The sequence below is a fragment of the Phacochoerus africanus genome, chromosome 6, assembly GCF_016906955.1.
Source record: "Phacochoerus africanus isolate WHEZ1 chromosome 6, ROS_Pafr_v1, whole genome shotgun sequence".
In the NCBI taxonomy this organism is placed as follows: Eukaryota; Metazoa; Chordata; class Mammalia; order Artiodactyla; family Suidae; genus Phacochoerus; species Phacochoerus africanus.
Genome location: NC_062549.1, coordinates 1,391,185 through 1,405,534, shown reverse-complemented (window position 1 = coordinate 1,405,534; position 14,350 = coordinate 1,391,185). Strand labels below are relative to the sequence as shown.

Genomic DNA, 14,350 nt, shown 5'->3' with positions numbered 1-14,350 from the left:
GGGGCCGAAGGACCCAAACAGCAGGAGCTGCCCGGTGGACGGGGACGGCCGGGGCCCCACGGGGCGGGGCGTCTGGGGGCGCCGGTGGCCGACGGGCGCCAGCGCCACGCTGGGCCCCTGCTGGAGGCGGGAGGGCAGGGCCCGGCCGGGCGGAGGCGCGGGCCCCGCGGGCGCTGATGGCAGGTTGAGTCGGAGCCCGGAGCTCGGGCCCCGCCCCGTCCTTCACAGACCTCGAACCTTCCCTGCCCCGTGTCCTGCCCAGACCTTCTGGAAGCTTCTGCTCTGCCCCTTCCCCCCGCCAGCCACGTCCTTTCCACGCCTTCTGGGTCGTTCTCCCCGCCCAGGTCCTGCCCAGACCTTCTGGAACCTTCCCCCGCCCACTGCCTGTGTTCTTCAGTGACTTTCTGGAACTTTCCTAGCCCCCGCCCCATGCCCTCTCTGTCCTGCCCAGAACTTAAGGATCCTTTCCCTCCCTCAAGTCTTGCCCAGAACTTAGAGATTTTTTTTCTCCTGAGTTTTTTCACTTAGACCTTCTGAACCCTCCCCTCCCTCAGGTCCTACCCAGACCTTCTAGAACCTTCCCCAATGCCCAAGTCCTACCCAGGCCTTATTGAACCTATGCCCTTCCACATGCCTGTGTCCAACACCATGGGTCTCATTTTCCCTCTCAAAAGCTCGGAAGGAGACCGCAAATTCAACGGAAAACAAAGGTCCTAAAATAAAGAGCAGGGAGTTCCCGTCGTGGCGCAGTGGTTAAGAAATCCGACTAGGAACCATGAGGTTTCGGGTTCGGTCCCTGCCCTTGCTCAGTGGGTTAACGATCCGGCGCTGCCGTGAGCTGTGGTGTAGGTTGCAGATGCAGCTTGGATCCCGCGTTGCTGTGGCTCTGGCGTAGGCCGGTGGCTACAGCTCCGATTCAACCCCTAGCCTGGGAACCTCCATATGCCGCGGGAGCGGCCCAAGAAATAGCAACAACAACAACAAAAAAGACAAAAGACAAAAAAAAAAAAGAGCAGAAGTGGGCGCCCTGCCAGTTTGGAGGTGGAGGCTCCTCTACCCAGGGGAGGGCTGTTGGGTGGGTAGGGGACGACCGGGACCCCACGGGGGGAGGGGGGGCATTAGATGGCTGATTAGTGCCAGCAGGATCCTGGGACCCTGCTCGAGGTGAGCAGGGCCGAATCCTAGAGCCTGCAGATACTGACCAGAGGCCGGACGGGACCCAGACTTCAGCTCGGCTGGAATCACTTACGTCCTGCCCACACCTTCCAGAACCTTTTCCATTGCCTGTACACTTCACAGACCTTCTGGAACCTTCCCCGTCCCCGTGTCCTGCCCAATCCGTCTGGATCTTTCCCCTCTTCCCTCCCCCGGTTTTCTGTCCCGACCTTCTGGAACTCCCCCCGCGCCCCCCAAGTCCCCAGTTGTCCTGCCCAGACCTCCTGGAATCTTCCTCAATCCTGTGTCTGCCCAATTGTCTGGAACCTTCCCCTCCTCCCTCCCCTGTGTTCTGTCCCAGACCTTCTGGAACCTTCCCCTCCTCCCTCCCCTCTGTTCTGTCCCAGACCTTCTGGAACCTTCCCCTCCTCCCTCCCCTCTGTTCTGTCCCAGACCTTCTGGAACCTTCCCCGCTTCACTCCCCTGTGTTCTGTCCCAGATCTTCTGGAACCTTCCCCGCTTCACTCCCCTGTGTTCTGTCCCAGACCTTCTGGAACCTTCCCCGCTTCACTCCCCTGTGTTCTGCCCCAGACCTTCTGGAACCCTCACACCCACCTGCCCGTGTCCTGCCCAGACCTTCTGAAACTGCTCCACACCCCAGCTCCTCGATCCCCAGTTGTCCTACCCAGATCTTCTGGAATCTTCTTCAACCCCATGTCCTAGCCAGATCACCCTAACCCTAACCCATCTGGATGCTTCCCCTCTTCCCTTCTCCTTGTCCTGCCCAGCCCTCTGGAACCTTCCCTGAAACGTTTTAGTATGTAGGTAGCACCGGACCAAGCTCTGGAACATGGCCCTGAGTTGCAAGTACCTCCACCGTCCCCAGCGAACCTACCTCCCTGTTTTCTCCACACAAGGCACCATCAACCCGTCTTGTGTCTCTCACACCCTTGATCCTTACTTGAAATAGTTTTCTTTGGTGCATGTAATTGTCTCGTCTTCAAGTGGTGCTTTAAACTTAACAGAAAGCATATCATGATGTTGCAGGCTTTTGAGACGTGTTATATACTCCAAGTTGTCTTTTTAACTAGTCCTTCTGTTGCTGGTCATCCTTTTCATTGTGGGCTTGGAGGGTATTATGCTGTGTGAAAAAATGTCAGGCAGAGAAAGACAAATACTGCGTGAGTGAGAACATAGCATAATACCCTCCAAGTCCATCCATGTTGTTGCAAATGTAAAATTTCATTCTTCTTTTATGGTTGAGTAATATATTTTTCTCTCTCTCTCTCTCTCTATATATATATATATATCACATATAGAGAGAAGATATATATAGAAGATATATGTACACACACGCATATACAGATGACATATGTATACAAGTGGAAGATATATATATCTTCCTTATCCATTTATCAGTTGATGAACACGTTCACATCTTGGCTATTATAAATAATGAACATATCTTTTGAATCAGTGTGTTTACTTTTTTTTTTTTGTCTTTTTAGGGCCATACCTGCAGCACATGAAGGTTCCCAGGCTAGGGTGTAATCACAGCTACAGCTGCTGGCCTACACCACAGCCATAGCCACGGGGGATGCGAGCCGAGCCGCGTCTGCGACCTACACCACAGCTCACGGCAACGCCGGATTCTTAACCCACTGAGCAAGGGCAGGGATGGAACCTGAAACTTCTCGCTTCCTAGTCGGATTCGTTTCCACTGCGCAACAACAGGAACTCCTCAATTGCATGGACTCTTACTCACAGCATGGAACTGGTAGTGGTCATTGCAGGATCCCAGGGCGTTTGAAGTCGGGGGCTTCAGGTAGGGGGCCTCTTGCCTCCTCAAGGCAGCTGTGCCCCCTGACAACCCTGGCTGGGCTCAAGCTGCCGTTGGCATTCCTGCCTCCAGGGGGCGACGAAGAGCGCGGACAGGGAAGCGGGGGCTGGGCGGGTGAGGCAGGGTTGGGGGGCTGCTGGAGTTCCGGTCAGGTCACCTCCTCTAGCCCAGGGGAAGGCGTCCGAGGCCCGCCTGGGGTGCAGGCTCCACGCCTGGCGTTGGGGTTGGGAAGGACTGCGGATGAAGTGGGGAGCAGCCCAGCCCCCCCAGGCTTCTTGGCTGGGACGGGAGGGGCCCGGTGTAACCTCCGCTGATGGGCCCTTTCCCTGACAGCGGACGGACCTTGGGCCTGTGCTCCGTATTCAGGGTCACCGTGCGCTGACCTCGGCCTGTGACACCATCAGCCCTGTTCTCCCTGCAGCACCGGCACGCCCTCCCCAGGGTAGGAGGACCTCAGGGTGGGGATTCGATCTCAGGCCCTGGCGCCTTCTGAGCCTTAGGGGAGACAACCTGGCAGGTTCGGCCTCACCGCCCCCCGCCCCCGCCGCAGGAAGAAGTCTCCAGGGGGCCCGCCAGGCGCACGGGGCAGGCAGAGCAGCACAGTGGTGACGTGGGGAGCCGGGAGAGTGAATCATCTTATGGGTTCATCCATGGGGCAGTGCTGCAAGGAGGCCCTTTTGGGACCCCCCCAGCTTGGTTTCAAGGCTGCAGCGTCTGGGAGGCACCAGGAATTCAGCAGGAGCACAGAGCCTTTGAGGCTGGAGCCTGCGCCTTGCAGCCATTGCTCAGGGGCGGCTTTGGGCTGACTTGTGTCCCCAGCATCCTGCGGCCGACTGTGTAAGGACAGGGAAGCTGGCACGTGGCGATGTCCCCAGGAACGGACCAGGAGAGGCCAGGAGGGGGTGAGGGTGGAAGGCACACAGGCGGGACCTGGCAGCAGGAGGCATGTCCAGCGTGGCAGCCAGCACCCCAAGGGCAGACTGTGCTTCCAGGCTGCATCTCGGCCCAAGGGCAGCTCTTACATCATTTGCGGCCAAGGCACATCTTCCGTCTCGGCTTGATGAGGGGCCTTGGCAGCTCTGACTCACTGCCTGCGCTGAGCGTTCCCCGAGGGAGGGGTCAGGAGTGGGAGTGAAGGAAAATTAAAAGCCCCACTCGGCCCTTCGCCTCCCCACCAAAGCACAGACTCGCCCTCCGCCCGAGCCCGCACTGCAGCGCCCCCACCTCTCCATCCTGGTCGGGGTCAGGGCCTGGGGGCAGCCTGAAGCGTGCTCAGAATGAGGGCTCTGGGGCCCCTCTGCGGCATGGGGGGCCTTGGGAGGTGACAAAACCTCTGGGCATCAGTCTCCTCGTCTGAAAATGAGAATGAATCTCGGAGAGACAGCAGTGAGGGATGGTGTGAAGCAAGATCTTAATTCTCTGCTCGGGAATGGAACCTGGGCAGCCTGGGTGAAAGCCAGGCATCCCAGCCGCTAGCCCAGCTAGAAGCAGAATTGCCCTGATCCTCGCCCCCTGTTGAGAGCAAGAGTGTTTCAAGGAGGCAAAGACCGTAGAAACAGGTATAAAGTTTATTTTATTTTGTTGTTTTTTTGCCTTTTCTAGGGCCGCTCCCGCAGCATATGGAGGTTCCCAGCCTAAGGGTCTAAATCGGATCCGAAGCCGCTGGCCTACGCCAGAGCCACAGTGACGCGGGATCCGAGCCGGAGTCTGCAACCTACACCACAGGTCACGGCAACACCAGCTCCCTGACCCACGGAGCAAGGCCAGGAATCGAACCCGCAACCTCACGGTTCCTAGTCGGATTCGTTAACCACTGCGCCACGACGGGAACTGCGGGTATAAAGCTGATTGTGAGAAACACAGTACCTTGGTGTGGGGAGAGCCCCCAGACGGGAGCCTACTTATCGAAGGCAGAGGCAAAGCGGTAACCCACACCCGGAGGCGCGAGGGTGCGGGCCTCCCCCTGAGGGGTGATTCAGCTCTCTTCTGTAGGACAGCTCTTCTGGGTCTTTGTTTCCTGTGTCCACGTGTCTTGTTTTATCTTCCACACCTGAGCAGAGCCAGGGGCCTCCCTGATGGGCGTCGGCATCTTTCGGCCGAGCCGGACTCTGAAGCAAGGCCTCGTGGGAAGGTTGTCCAGGCTTAGGACGGCCTGGCGCCCCCTCCCTCTCTGACCCAGAGGCGTCTTTCTGCGCATGTGGCGTTGGGGCCTCCCTGGCTTTAGGATGGGGAGGATGTGACCTCTTGGTCTTTGGTCCAAGCAGGGCTCGGCCCCTCTTCCGATCCTCTCATCACCGTTGTTTACCAAGGTCGTGAAAGACAAGTACCAGTTATTTGCCTTCTGCCTGCTGTTACCTCTGTCACGAAGTATAGGCAGGGGCTGGTTGTAAATGTTTGTCCCAGAGCCCGCTTGTCTCCTGCCTCAGGAAGGGAAACTAGGGGAGTTCCTGTCGTGGCTCAGTGGTGAACGAATCCAACTAGGAACCATGAGGTTGCGGGTTCCATCCCTGGCCTTGCTCAGTGGGTGAAGGATCCGGCGTGGCCGTGAGCTGTGGTGTAGGTCGCAGACATGGCTCGGATCCCGCCTTGCTGCGGCTGTGGTGTAGGCCGGTGGCTACAGCTCCGATTTGACCCTTAGCCTGGGAATCTCCATATGCTGTGGGTGCAGCCCTAAAAAGACCAAAAAAAAAAAGGTGACTAGGAGGCTAATTGTACCTCTTTCCTGCCCCAGGAAGTGTAAGCGAGAGGCTACTTGTAAAGGTCTCTCCTGGAGCCTGTCCGCTTCCTGCCTCAGGAACAGTGACGGCAACACCCCCCTCACGGGGAAGTTGCTGGACCTGAGTGACACAATGCAGGACCCCAAACTATGGACCCCCCCCAGGGCTGGCACCAGCCGTGTGCCTGCTGGAAAGGGTTGTGGGGAGTCGGGGACACAGCCCCATCAGAGGCTTTTCCCACCCGGGGCACAGGCTCCGGGGAGAAAGCAGGGTGAGGGCGCCGAGCTCAGGCCTCTGGGGAACAGTCTGCTGGGTGTTCACGGTCCTTAGCTGGACAAGAAGCTCAGACAGGGCCTCGGACACATCGGTGCCTGGGCCGCTGCAGCGCCACCCCTGATGGTGTCTTTGGATGCCCTATCTGCCCCCTGAAGGACTGAAAGCCCCCCCCCGGGAGGGACCCTTGCTGGCCCCGTCTCCACCCCAGGCACACACAAGGCCCTGGGGGAGAGCAGCCGAAGCCCGTGCAGCCGAGCAGATGAGGGCAGAGCCCGCCCACTGCCTCCCGCTCTGGTCCTTGCAGAAGAGAGATGAAGCCTTCGGGTCCCCTTTCATCCCTTGATAAGATAAGGCCCTGTCCACGCTGCTCCATCCCTCGATGCAGGGGGAGGGGGCCTCCTGCGCCCAGCCCCTCCCCATCGGGCCCTAGCCAGACCCTGCCCAGGCTCTCGGCAGCCACCCGCCAGCAGGCCTGCGTCACCGCCAGGCTAGGCTGCCATCCATCTCTTTCCTCCTGCCACTCGAGGCCTCCAGCCCTGACCGCCACCCCGGATTTCCTGGGCAGGCCCAGGGACACTTTCTTCTCTGACGTGACCAAGTCGGCGGGGCCAGCAAGCCGGGCAAGATAAAAGGATGGGGCTGAAAGGGGCAAGGGCACACCACCAGGATGGCCGTCTGGGCAAAGGCAGAAGCGTGGCTGGCAGGGCCTTGGCTGGCCCTGCACAGGGCACGCCCGCTGAGCACCAGAGCTGCTCTGGCCCCTAAGGCGGTGCTGCCCTTCGAAGCCATACCCCAGTGTCCCGGCAACAAGTGGATGCGGGTGCTGCAGCTTTGGAGGGAGCAGGGCTTCGAGAACATTCACCTGGACATGCATCAGATCTTCCAGGAGCTGGGGCCCATTTTCAGGTAATGCTCTCCCCGCCCACCTGGGCGAGAACCCCCTCACTGTCCGTCCCTACTAGCTGCTGGGTCCCTCCCTGCTGTCACATCTTGACACGGGTGTCGTGTGGGGGGAGGGGCAGGGAGGGGGCTCCGTGGGGCAGGTGCCCGGTGAGGCTCCCTGCCCCTGCCAGGAGGGCAGAACACACACACACACACCCTGGACGGGAGGCTTCAGGGAGTTGGTGAGTGGGTGGGAGGGCTGCTCCCCACCCCTGCCACCCACCTCCCGGCCAGGGGCCAGAGTCGCACTGGTTCTGCAGAGTGGGGCCAGGGGAGGACACGGCCCCACAGCAGGGCTCGGCCCTCCACTCCACAGATTTGACGTGGGAGGCAGGCACATGGTGCTGGTGATGCTGCCTGAGGACGTGGAGCGGCTGCAGAAGGTGGAAGGCCTTCACCCCCAGCGGATGTTCCTGGAGCCCTGGCTGGCCTACCGACAGCTCCACGGGCTCAAGTGTGGCGTGTTTTTGCTGTGAGGGCGAGTTGGGGCGCAGGGAGAGGGGGCAGGCTGGGTGCAGAGAGGAGGCTGGGTGCAGACAGGGACGAGCCCAAAGCACGCCTGCGGGGCCTCTCTGGCCCAGCGGAGGAGGGGGTGCACTGACGGGCGAGTGCCTGTGCCGGCGGGCGGGGGGGGGGGGTCGTGTGTGGCCTGGGCCCAGGGAGGGGAGCGGGGTGCCGTGGGGACCCAAGCCCAGCCCTCCCTGCAGGGTGAGAGGAAGCAAAATGCCGCCGCCGGCCCTAGGGAGCTCCCACCCTCCTCCAGTCAGGCCCCTCCAGGGGCCCTTGGGGAGCCCCCTGTGGGCTCTGGACTCTGTCTGGAGTCTATCGGGAGAGGCACGATTCGGGTCCTGCCACGGAGGAGCAGGGGGCTCAGCAGGGAGGGAGCAGGCAGCCCAGGCAGAGGCGGCATCTCAGGAGCCGGGAGAGAGTCTCCGAGGGGCCGCGGGCCTCTCCTACCAGGGGCCTTGGGTGAGCGAGCTGGGCAAAGCTTGCCGGAAGGCCCGGACCCCTTCCTCCTGGAAAGGGCCTCACACCCCAGAAAGGGCCCGATGGGAGCCGTGGGCACCAGGCCCGGATGCTGCCGCTTTGCACAAACAAACGGGGAAGTCCCACGGCACGCTCAGGCAGAGGCCCCCGTCTCCTCCTGGACCAAGGACACTGGGCCTCCTGGAGGAAAGAGGGGCAGTCAAGGCTCAAACGCGGGCAGCCTGGCCCCTGAGGACTGGCAGGCAGCTCCCTGCTTGGCCCACTGCCCTTTGGGGAGAGGCAGGTGCGCACAGGGCTGGGGCCAGCTGCTGACTCTGGATGCGCTGACACTCCGCTCTCGCTCTCTGCTCTGCAGAAACGGGCCCGCCTGGCGTCTGGACCGACTGCAGCTGAACCCGGGCGTGCTGTCGCTGCAGGCCATGCAGAAGTTCACACCCCTGGTGGACGGGGTGGCCAGGGATTTCTCCCAGGCCCTGCGGGAGAGGGTCATGCAGAATGCCAGGGGGAGCCTGACCCTGGACGTCAAGCCCAGCATCTTCCGCTACACCATCGAAGGTGCGGGCCCACGAGGAGGGTGCAGCTCAGGGGCACTGGGGCAGCCCAGGTCCGGGGCGGGGAGGGGCAGCGGGAGGCCCTGGGCTGCTGCCTCAGGCTTGGGAACCGCCTCCTCCCCGCAGCCAGCAACTTAGTCCTTTTTGGAGAGCGGCTGGGCCTCCTGGCCCATCAGCCGAATCCCGAAAGCCTGGACTTCATCCACGCGCTGGAGATCATGTTCAAGTCCACTGTGCAGCTCATGTTCATGCCCAGGAGCCTGTCGCGCTGGACGAGCACCGGCACATGGAGGGAGCACTTTGAGGCCTGGGACTGCATCTTCCAGTATGGTGAGGGCCCCGGGGCGCAGGCAGGGCCGGGACCAGCGACCCTGGGGCACTGCCCGCCACGCACCTCAGTCCAGGGAGGACTCAGGCCCCAGCAGGGGGCTTCTGGCTTCTTCATGCTCTCTGAGAGAGTTGGCGCTGAGGTTGGCTGATCCTGAGAACCCGGGTAGGATGTGGAGACCTGGGGACACTGAGGGCTGGGGTGGGGGGAGGGGGTGACATAAACAAGTGCCCGCCAGCCCCAGGCCCAGGGCCTCCATCACGCTGTGTCCCACAGCCAACAAAGCCATCCAGAGGCTCTATCAGGAGCTGACCCTGGGCCATCCGTGGCACTACAGCGGCGTCGTGGCAGAGCTGCTGACACATGCAAACATGACCGTGGATGCCATCAAGGCCAACTCAATCGACCTCACGGCCGGGAGCGTGGACACGGTCAGGCCAGCAGCCAGCCCTCCCCCTGGAACAGGGAGCCCCCTCCCCCGCCCTCAGGCAGCCTCCTCCCAAACCAACCGTCTCCTCCATGCCCCAGCTTCTGAACTGGGGGCGGGGGGCGGGCACACGCGAGCCAAGCCTCTGAGCAAAGGAGTTCAAAGTTCCTCACGAGGGAACCATGCTCCAGGTAGAGCTCAGAGTGGACGGAGCCCAGGCAGGGACAGGCAGCATCGCAGGCCCGTGTGGACCACCTGGGTCCTGGGAGGAAGGGAAGGGCCGACGTGCAGCTGGAGGGCTGCAGAGGGGGCCTTCGAGGGGCCAGATGGCCTTGGGCTCTCCTTTGGCGGTGACATGCTGGTGGGGAGGGCAGCGAGGGGTTCCAGCCTGCCGGGGAGAAAGCAGGGGCAGCAAGGTGACACCATGGGCAGGGTGAGCCCCCGGGGAGGGGAGTGCGCCTGATGCTTTCTGACTCTAGACGGAACCTTCATCTGCCAGCATCTCTGAGGGCCTGCCCTGGGCCAGGCCCCCAGGAGCCGCAGCAGGCGGGAGCGCAGACTCGGGGTGGGAAGAATTGCTGAGTAGGGGCTGTGCTGCAGCCATCGGGCGAGAGAGCCCAGGGGAGGGTGTGTGCCCCAGGAGGCAGCTCTGGGAAGGCTTCCTGGAGAAGGGGGCTTTTTGCTGCATGTGGAAGAACCACAGCAGAAGAAGTTGGGAGGCAGCCGCCAGGGCCTGCAACAGCAGACAGGAAGGGCGGGGAGGCTGAGTGGGGGCAACAGGGCAGGCGGGCAGGTGAGGGCAAACAGGCTCAAGGCTCCTGGCAGGCAGGGCCTTGGGCACCAGGCCTGCGTCCAAGGCGAGAGGAAGTCAGTGGGGGCAGTGTCTCGGCCGCACGTCTGCTCCCTCACGGGCTACAAGGGTAGAGCTGGAACTAGAGCATAGGCAGCAGAGAGGCCCGGGGTGCCGCCTTGGGAGGCGCGTCTAGGAGACATTGGGCCTCCTGGGTCTCAGGCTGGGCGGGCCAACGCCTCTCCCTGCACGTGGAAATGAGCCGGCAAGAGGGAACTGCTGGGCTCCGGGGTGGCCCATCTTTCTGCCCAGGGGAGATGAGCTCCTGGGAGCAGAAGGACCTGGGGCTCCTGGACACCCTCCCTCTGGCCCCGCAGTTGATGCAAGAGTGAGCCCCTCCTGGACCCAGAGGAGGGTGAGAACCAGGCTCAGAAGTGGCTGGAGGGGACCTGGGGCTTCACTGAGAATGGGGCCACCTTCCCCAAGGGACTTAGGGAAAAGCAGACAGGTGGCTTGGGATCTTTCGGTCTCAGGTCACTGGGTTTTGTCGTCTCTGGGCACGCAGGTCCCCTGCCCCGGGGGACAGCTGTCCTTCTGGGGGGGGGCGGGAAGGGAGTGCTGTGGGTGGAGGGGCAAGGCCAGGGCCGAGGTCAGAGCCCTGTGCCCGTGGCCCTGCAGACAGCCTACCCCCTGCTGATGACTCTGTTCGAGCTGGCCCGGAACCCAGGAGTGCAGCAGGCACTCCGCCAGGAGAGCCTGGCAGCCGCGGCCAGGATCTCGGAAAACCCCCAGAGGGCAATCACCGAGCTGCCTCTGCTGCGGGCGGCCCTCAAGGAGACCCTGAGGTAGGCCTGGGAGACCCCGGCTGTCCCAGTGCCCCTGCCCCCTGTCTGGAGACACCACGCCCGGGGCTTGCAGACAGATGGGGCGGGGGCAGGGGCGGGGGCAGGGGCGGGGGCGGGGGGGGCGCTGATGAGTAACTTTGCCCAAGGATACACCTGCACCTGCTCTTCCCCACCAGAAGAGGGGTGCTTCGTCCCCTGGGCCCCACCTCGGTGTCCTCACAGGCCCGGGGCTGCTCAGGCCAGGGGAGCTTGGGCGGACCTGGGAGATGCAAAGCAGCAGCTCCTCCGGCTCTGGGCTTCCCAGTGCGAAGGCAGCGGGGGAGGTGGCCTCGGCCAGTGTGCGCTGGGCTAGGAAGGCTGCAGCGGGGTAGCGAGGGTCCCAGCACGGCTGAGGACTCTGTGGGATGTTCCCGTGCACAGGCTGTACCCCGTGGGTATCTTCTTGGACCGACACGTGAGCTCAGACTTGGTCCTGCAGAACTACCACATCCCGGCCGGGGTGAGTGAGGTCCCAGAGCTCCCCCGGCAGACGCCCGGCTCCCTGACGTTCGCCCGCGGGCGGGCAGCTGACCCTGCCCCTCCCGGCCTGTCTGCAGACCCTGGTGAAGGTGCTACTCTACTCCCTGGGTCGAAACCCCGCCGTGTTCGCCAGACCGGAGCGCTATCACCCCCAGCGCTGGCTGGACAACCAGGGCTCGGGCACCAGGTTCCCACACCTGGCCTTCGGCTTTGGCGTGCGCCAGTGCCTGGGGCGGCGCCTGGCACAGGTGGAGATGCTACTGCTGCTGCACCACGTGAGTGGGCCTGGGTGGGGGCCGGTGCAGCGGGGCGGGCGGGGGAGGCAGCCTGGTCTGGGACCCTCTCTGCTGACCCAGCCTCAGGGCTCTGGAAGGCAGGGACCGCCAGGCCAGGGGATCCCGTGCCTCTGTCCTAGGTACTGAAAAACTTCCTGGTGGAGACGCTGGTGCAAGAGGACATAAAGATGATCTACCGCTTCATACTGACGCCCTCCACCCTCCCCCTCCTCACCTTCCGGGCCATCAACTAGTCCCGCCGCCGCGCTGTCCGCCCAGCCGCACCACAGTCCCCTCTGCCTGACCCCAGGCCACCCCTGTTTCCTCCCATGGGCCCTGCTTCTTGAGCCACACTCTGCCCGGCCAGCACTTGGCGCAAGCGAAACGGCCCAGGCCCTCTGAGGGTCAGGGCCTGCCAGCCTGGGCAGCAAGGCCAGGGCAGAGCTGGGGATGAAACTGGATGGCCAGCCCTGGCTGTGTGCCCCGTCTCGCCCGGGCCTTCTCCAGCAAGGGGCACCTCAGAGGGCCTTTGGCCCCCTCTGGTCCCAGCGCTGGCTCCAGGCTCCTCGTGGGTCCATCCAAGCAGGGGACTCGTGTCCCGCCCTTTGCCTCCCCGTACAGTCCCATGTGCCCCTGGGCTCAACTCTGCTGCCAACCTGGGATCCCTGTCCTGTCACTGCCATTTCAAATGCCACCCGTCCCCTTTGTCTGCAGTGCTGTGGTGTGGACTCGCCCTTCAGGCTGGGTTGTCACTTGTCCTGTCGGTCCCGCTCAGCCCACTTGGGCTCCCGCGGGCAGTGCAGGTCCTCCACGATGGTGGCGGAAGCGCCCGGCTAAGGCAGGTCGGTCGGGAGTCTGCTTACTAGAAGAGCTATCTGGGCCCAGGGTATCGCTCTGAAAGGAGGAGGGATGGCAAAAATGGCCCTCTAGGTGGAGGCAGGGCGACTACCGAGAAGCCTCTCAAAGGGCCGTGGCTCCAGCTGGTGCTCCCTTTAGCAAAGCCAGTCTGAGACACCCGGCTGCCCTCTCCCAGGGGCCACAGCAGAGGGGCCACTCCGACCTCGTGGGTGGAAGGGGTTGGAATAGGTGAGAGCCAGCCGGGGATGCCCACCTGGCTGGAGTGGGCAGTCTGTACCGTGTCACCTGTCCCCAGGTGACACACCCAGGTCGAAAGGGAGCCTAGAGGCAAGATGAGGGGAGCTGGAGACTCTGCTCGCCCTCTCTCTCCTTCCCCACCTGTGCACCCTGTCTAGTGACAGCCAGGTATGGGGTCACAGCAAGGCGGTGAGGGAGGAGGGGTGGCGTGTCTGGCTGCAGAGAACCTGCCGGCACGGAGACCCCCAAGGCACCTGGTCAGTCCCGAACGCCTGGAGGTGGCTGAGGGGTACACCCTTCTAGCTGCTCCACTCCACCCACGAGGCGGGGAGGTTTAGGGCTGCTGCCGAGAGTGTGGTCTCCCCTCCCCGGCACTGCTGAGGGGGACTTGAAGAATTGGCGAGAAGAGAGGAGGGTGCAGACGCTGTGGCCACACAGGCGCAGGCAGGAGCCCTGGCTCACCACGAGGGCCGGCCCTCAAGCCCTCCAGCATTTCTAGTCCTAGGAGATGACTATCAGTGGCTTGCCATTCCTCCGGTGGCTCTCATGGCTTTTGCATTAGGTTTATGCTGCCACGGAGCGTGTGTCGGGGAGCAGCCCCCGCCAGTTCTTGCCCGGAGGGGTCCGTGTGAGCCTGGGGGGGTCTTCGCCCACGACGCCAGGGAGCTACTCGCCAGGGAAGCACTCTCTGGTTGGTAGCTTTTGCAGGAAGGACGCAGGACCCTGCGGCCTCAGGCTCTCACTGTGAGTCAGGCGTGTTTCAAGTTCTTGTTCATCTCACGGGGACCCTCGCCTTCTCACAGGGACCCCAGTCGTTTGAGGCTTGTTGATGCTCCTTGTGTCACAGCCTGACCTCAGCCCTGCAAGGGCCATAGTCAACCCCGCACAAAAGGTGAACGTGGGCATCGCCGGGTCTGCTGTCACACACGCTGACTGCGCCCGGGTTGGGAACGGTGTCGCTCAGACCTTCCAGAGCAGAGGATGGCAACCCAGAGGCGGTGGGACCAACCCGGCCCACCACCTGGGTCTATGAAGAAACCGTGGTTGGAACACAGGGCAGAGCATGTGCTTCCTGACTCTCCAGGGCGGCTCCCACTTGCAGAGGCAGTGCTTACCTTGCCACAGTGTGACAGAAATCCTTTGGTTGGCACTCAAATTGTAGACCATTTCTATATTTTATTTCCAAGCTTTTATATCCTTATTTTTTTAATTTTATTAAAGTATATTTGATCTACAGTGTTGTGTTCATTTCTGTTGTACAGCAAAGTGGCTGACCTGTGTGTATGTACTCATACACGTCATTGTTTAATCTTCCTTTCCATCATGGTTTATCCTAGGAAATTGGATATAGTTCCGGGATACAGTGGGATCTCGTCTATTCATTTTAAACGTAACGGTTTGCATCTACAACCCCCATCCTCCGCATCCATCCCTCTCCGTGCGCCCTCTCCACTTGGCAACCACAGGTCTGTTCTTTTATCCATGGATCTGATTCTGTTTCGGAGATAGGTTCACTTGTGCCCTATTTTAGGTTCCACATGTAAGTGACATCACGTGCTATTTGTCCTCATGACCTTATTTTAAGGCGTATCTCTAGGATAGG

At 62.0% G+C, this 14,350-nt stretch overlaps 1 protein-coding gene across 1 annotated transcript; it reads left to right on the top strand.

Annotated features, from left to right (window-relative positions):
- Positions 1 to 6,511: 6,511 nt before the first annotated feature.
- LOC125128978 (cytochrome P450 11B1, mitochondrial) lies at positions 6,512 to 13,935 on the top strand. Its single transcript, XM_047783113.1, has 9 exons — positions 6,512 to 6,894; positions 7,247 to 7,402; positions 8,273 to 8,472; positions 8,595 to 8,798; positions 9,073 to 9,227; positions 10,692 to 10,858; positions 11,279 to 11,357; positions 11,455 to 11,652; positions 11,793 to 13,935. Exons 1-9 carry the CDS (start codon positions 6,656 to 6,658, stop codon positions 11,904 to 11,906), a joined length of 1,512 nt encoding a protein of 503 aa, XP_047639069.1. The 5' UTR covers positions 6,512 to 6,655; the 3' UTR covers positions 11,907 to 13,935.
- The last annotated feature ends 415 nt before the right edge of the window (positions 13,936 to 14,350 follow it).

Coding starts and splice junctions, on each gene's coding strand:
- LOC125128978 (XM_047783113.1), top strand. CDS start 6,656: ATGGCCGTCTGGGCAAAGGCAGAAGCGTGGCTGGCAGGGCCTTGGCTG. Junction 8,799..9,072: donor GGACTGCATCTTCCAGTATG/GTGAGGGCCCCG, acceptor TGTGTCCCACAG/CCAACAAAGCCATCCAGAGG. Junction 11,653..11,792: donor TGCTACTGCTGCTGCACCAC/GTGAGTGGGCCT, acceptor CCTCTGTCCTAG/GTACTGAAAAACTTCCTGGT.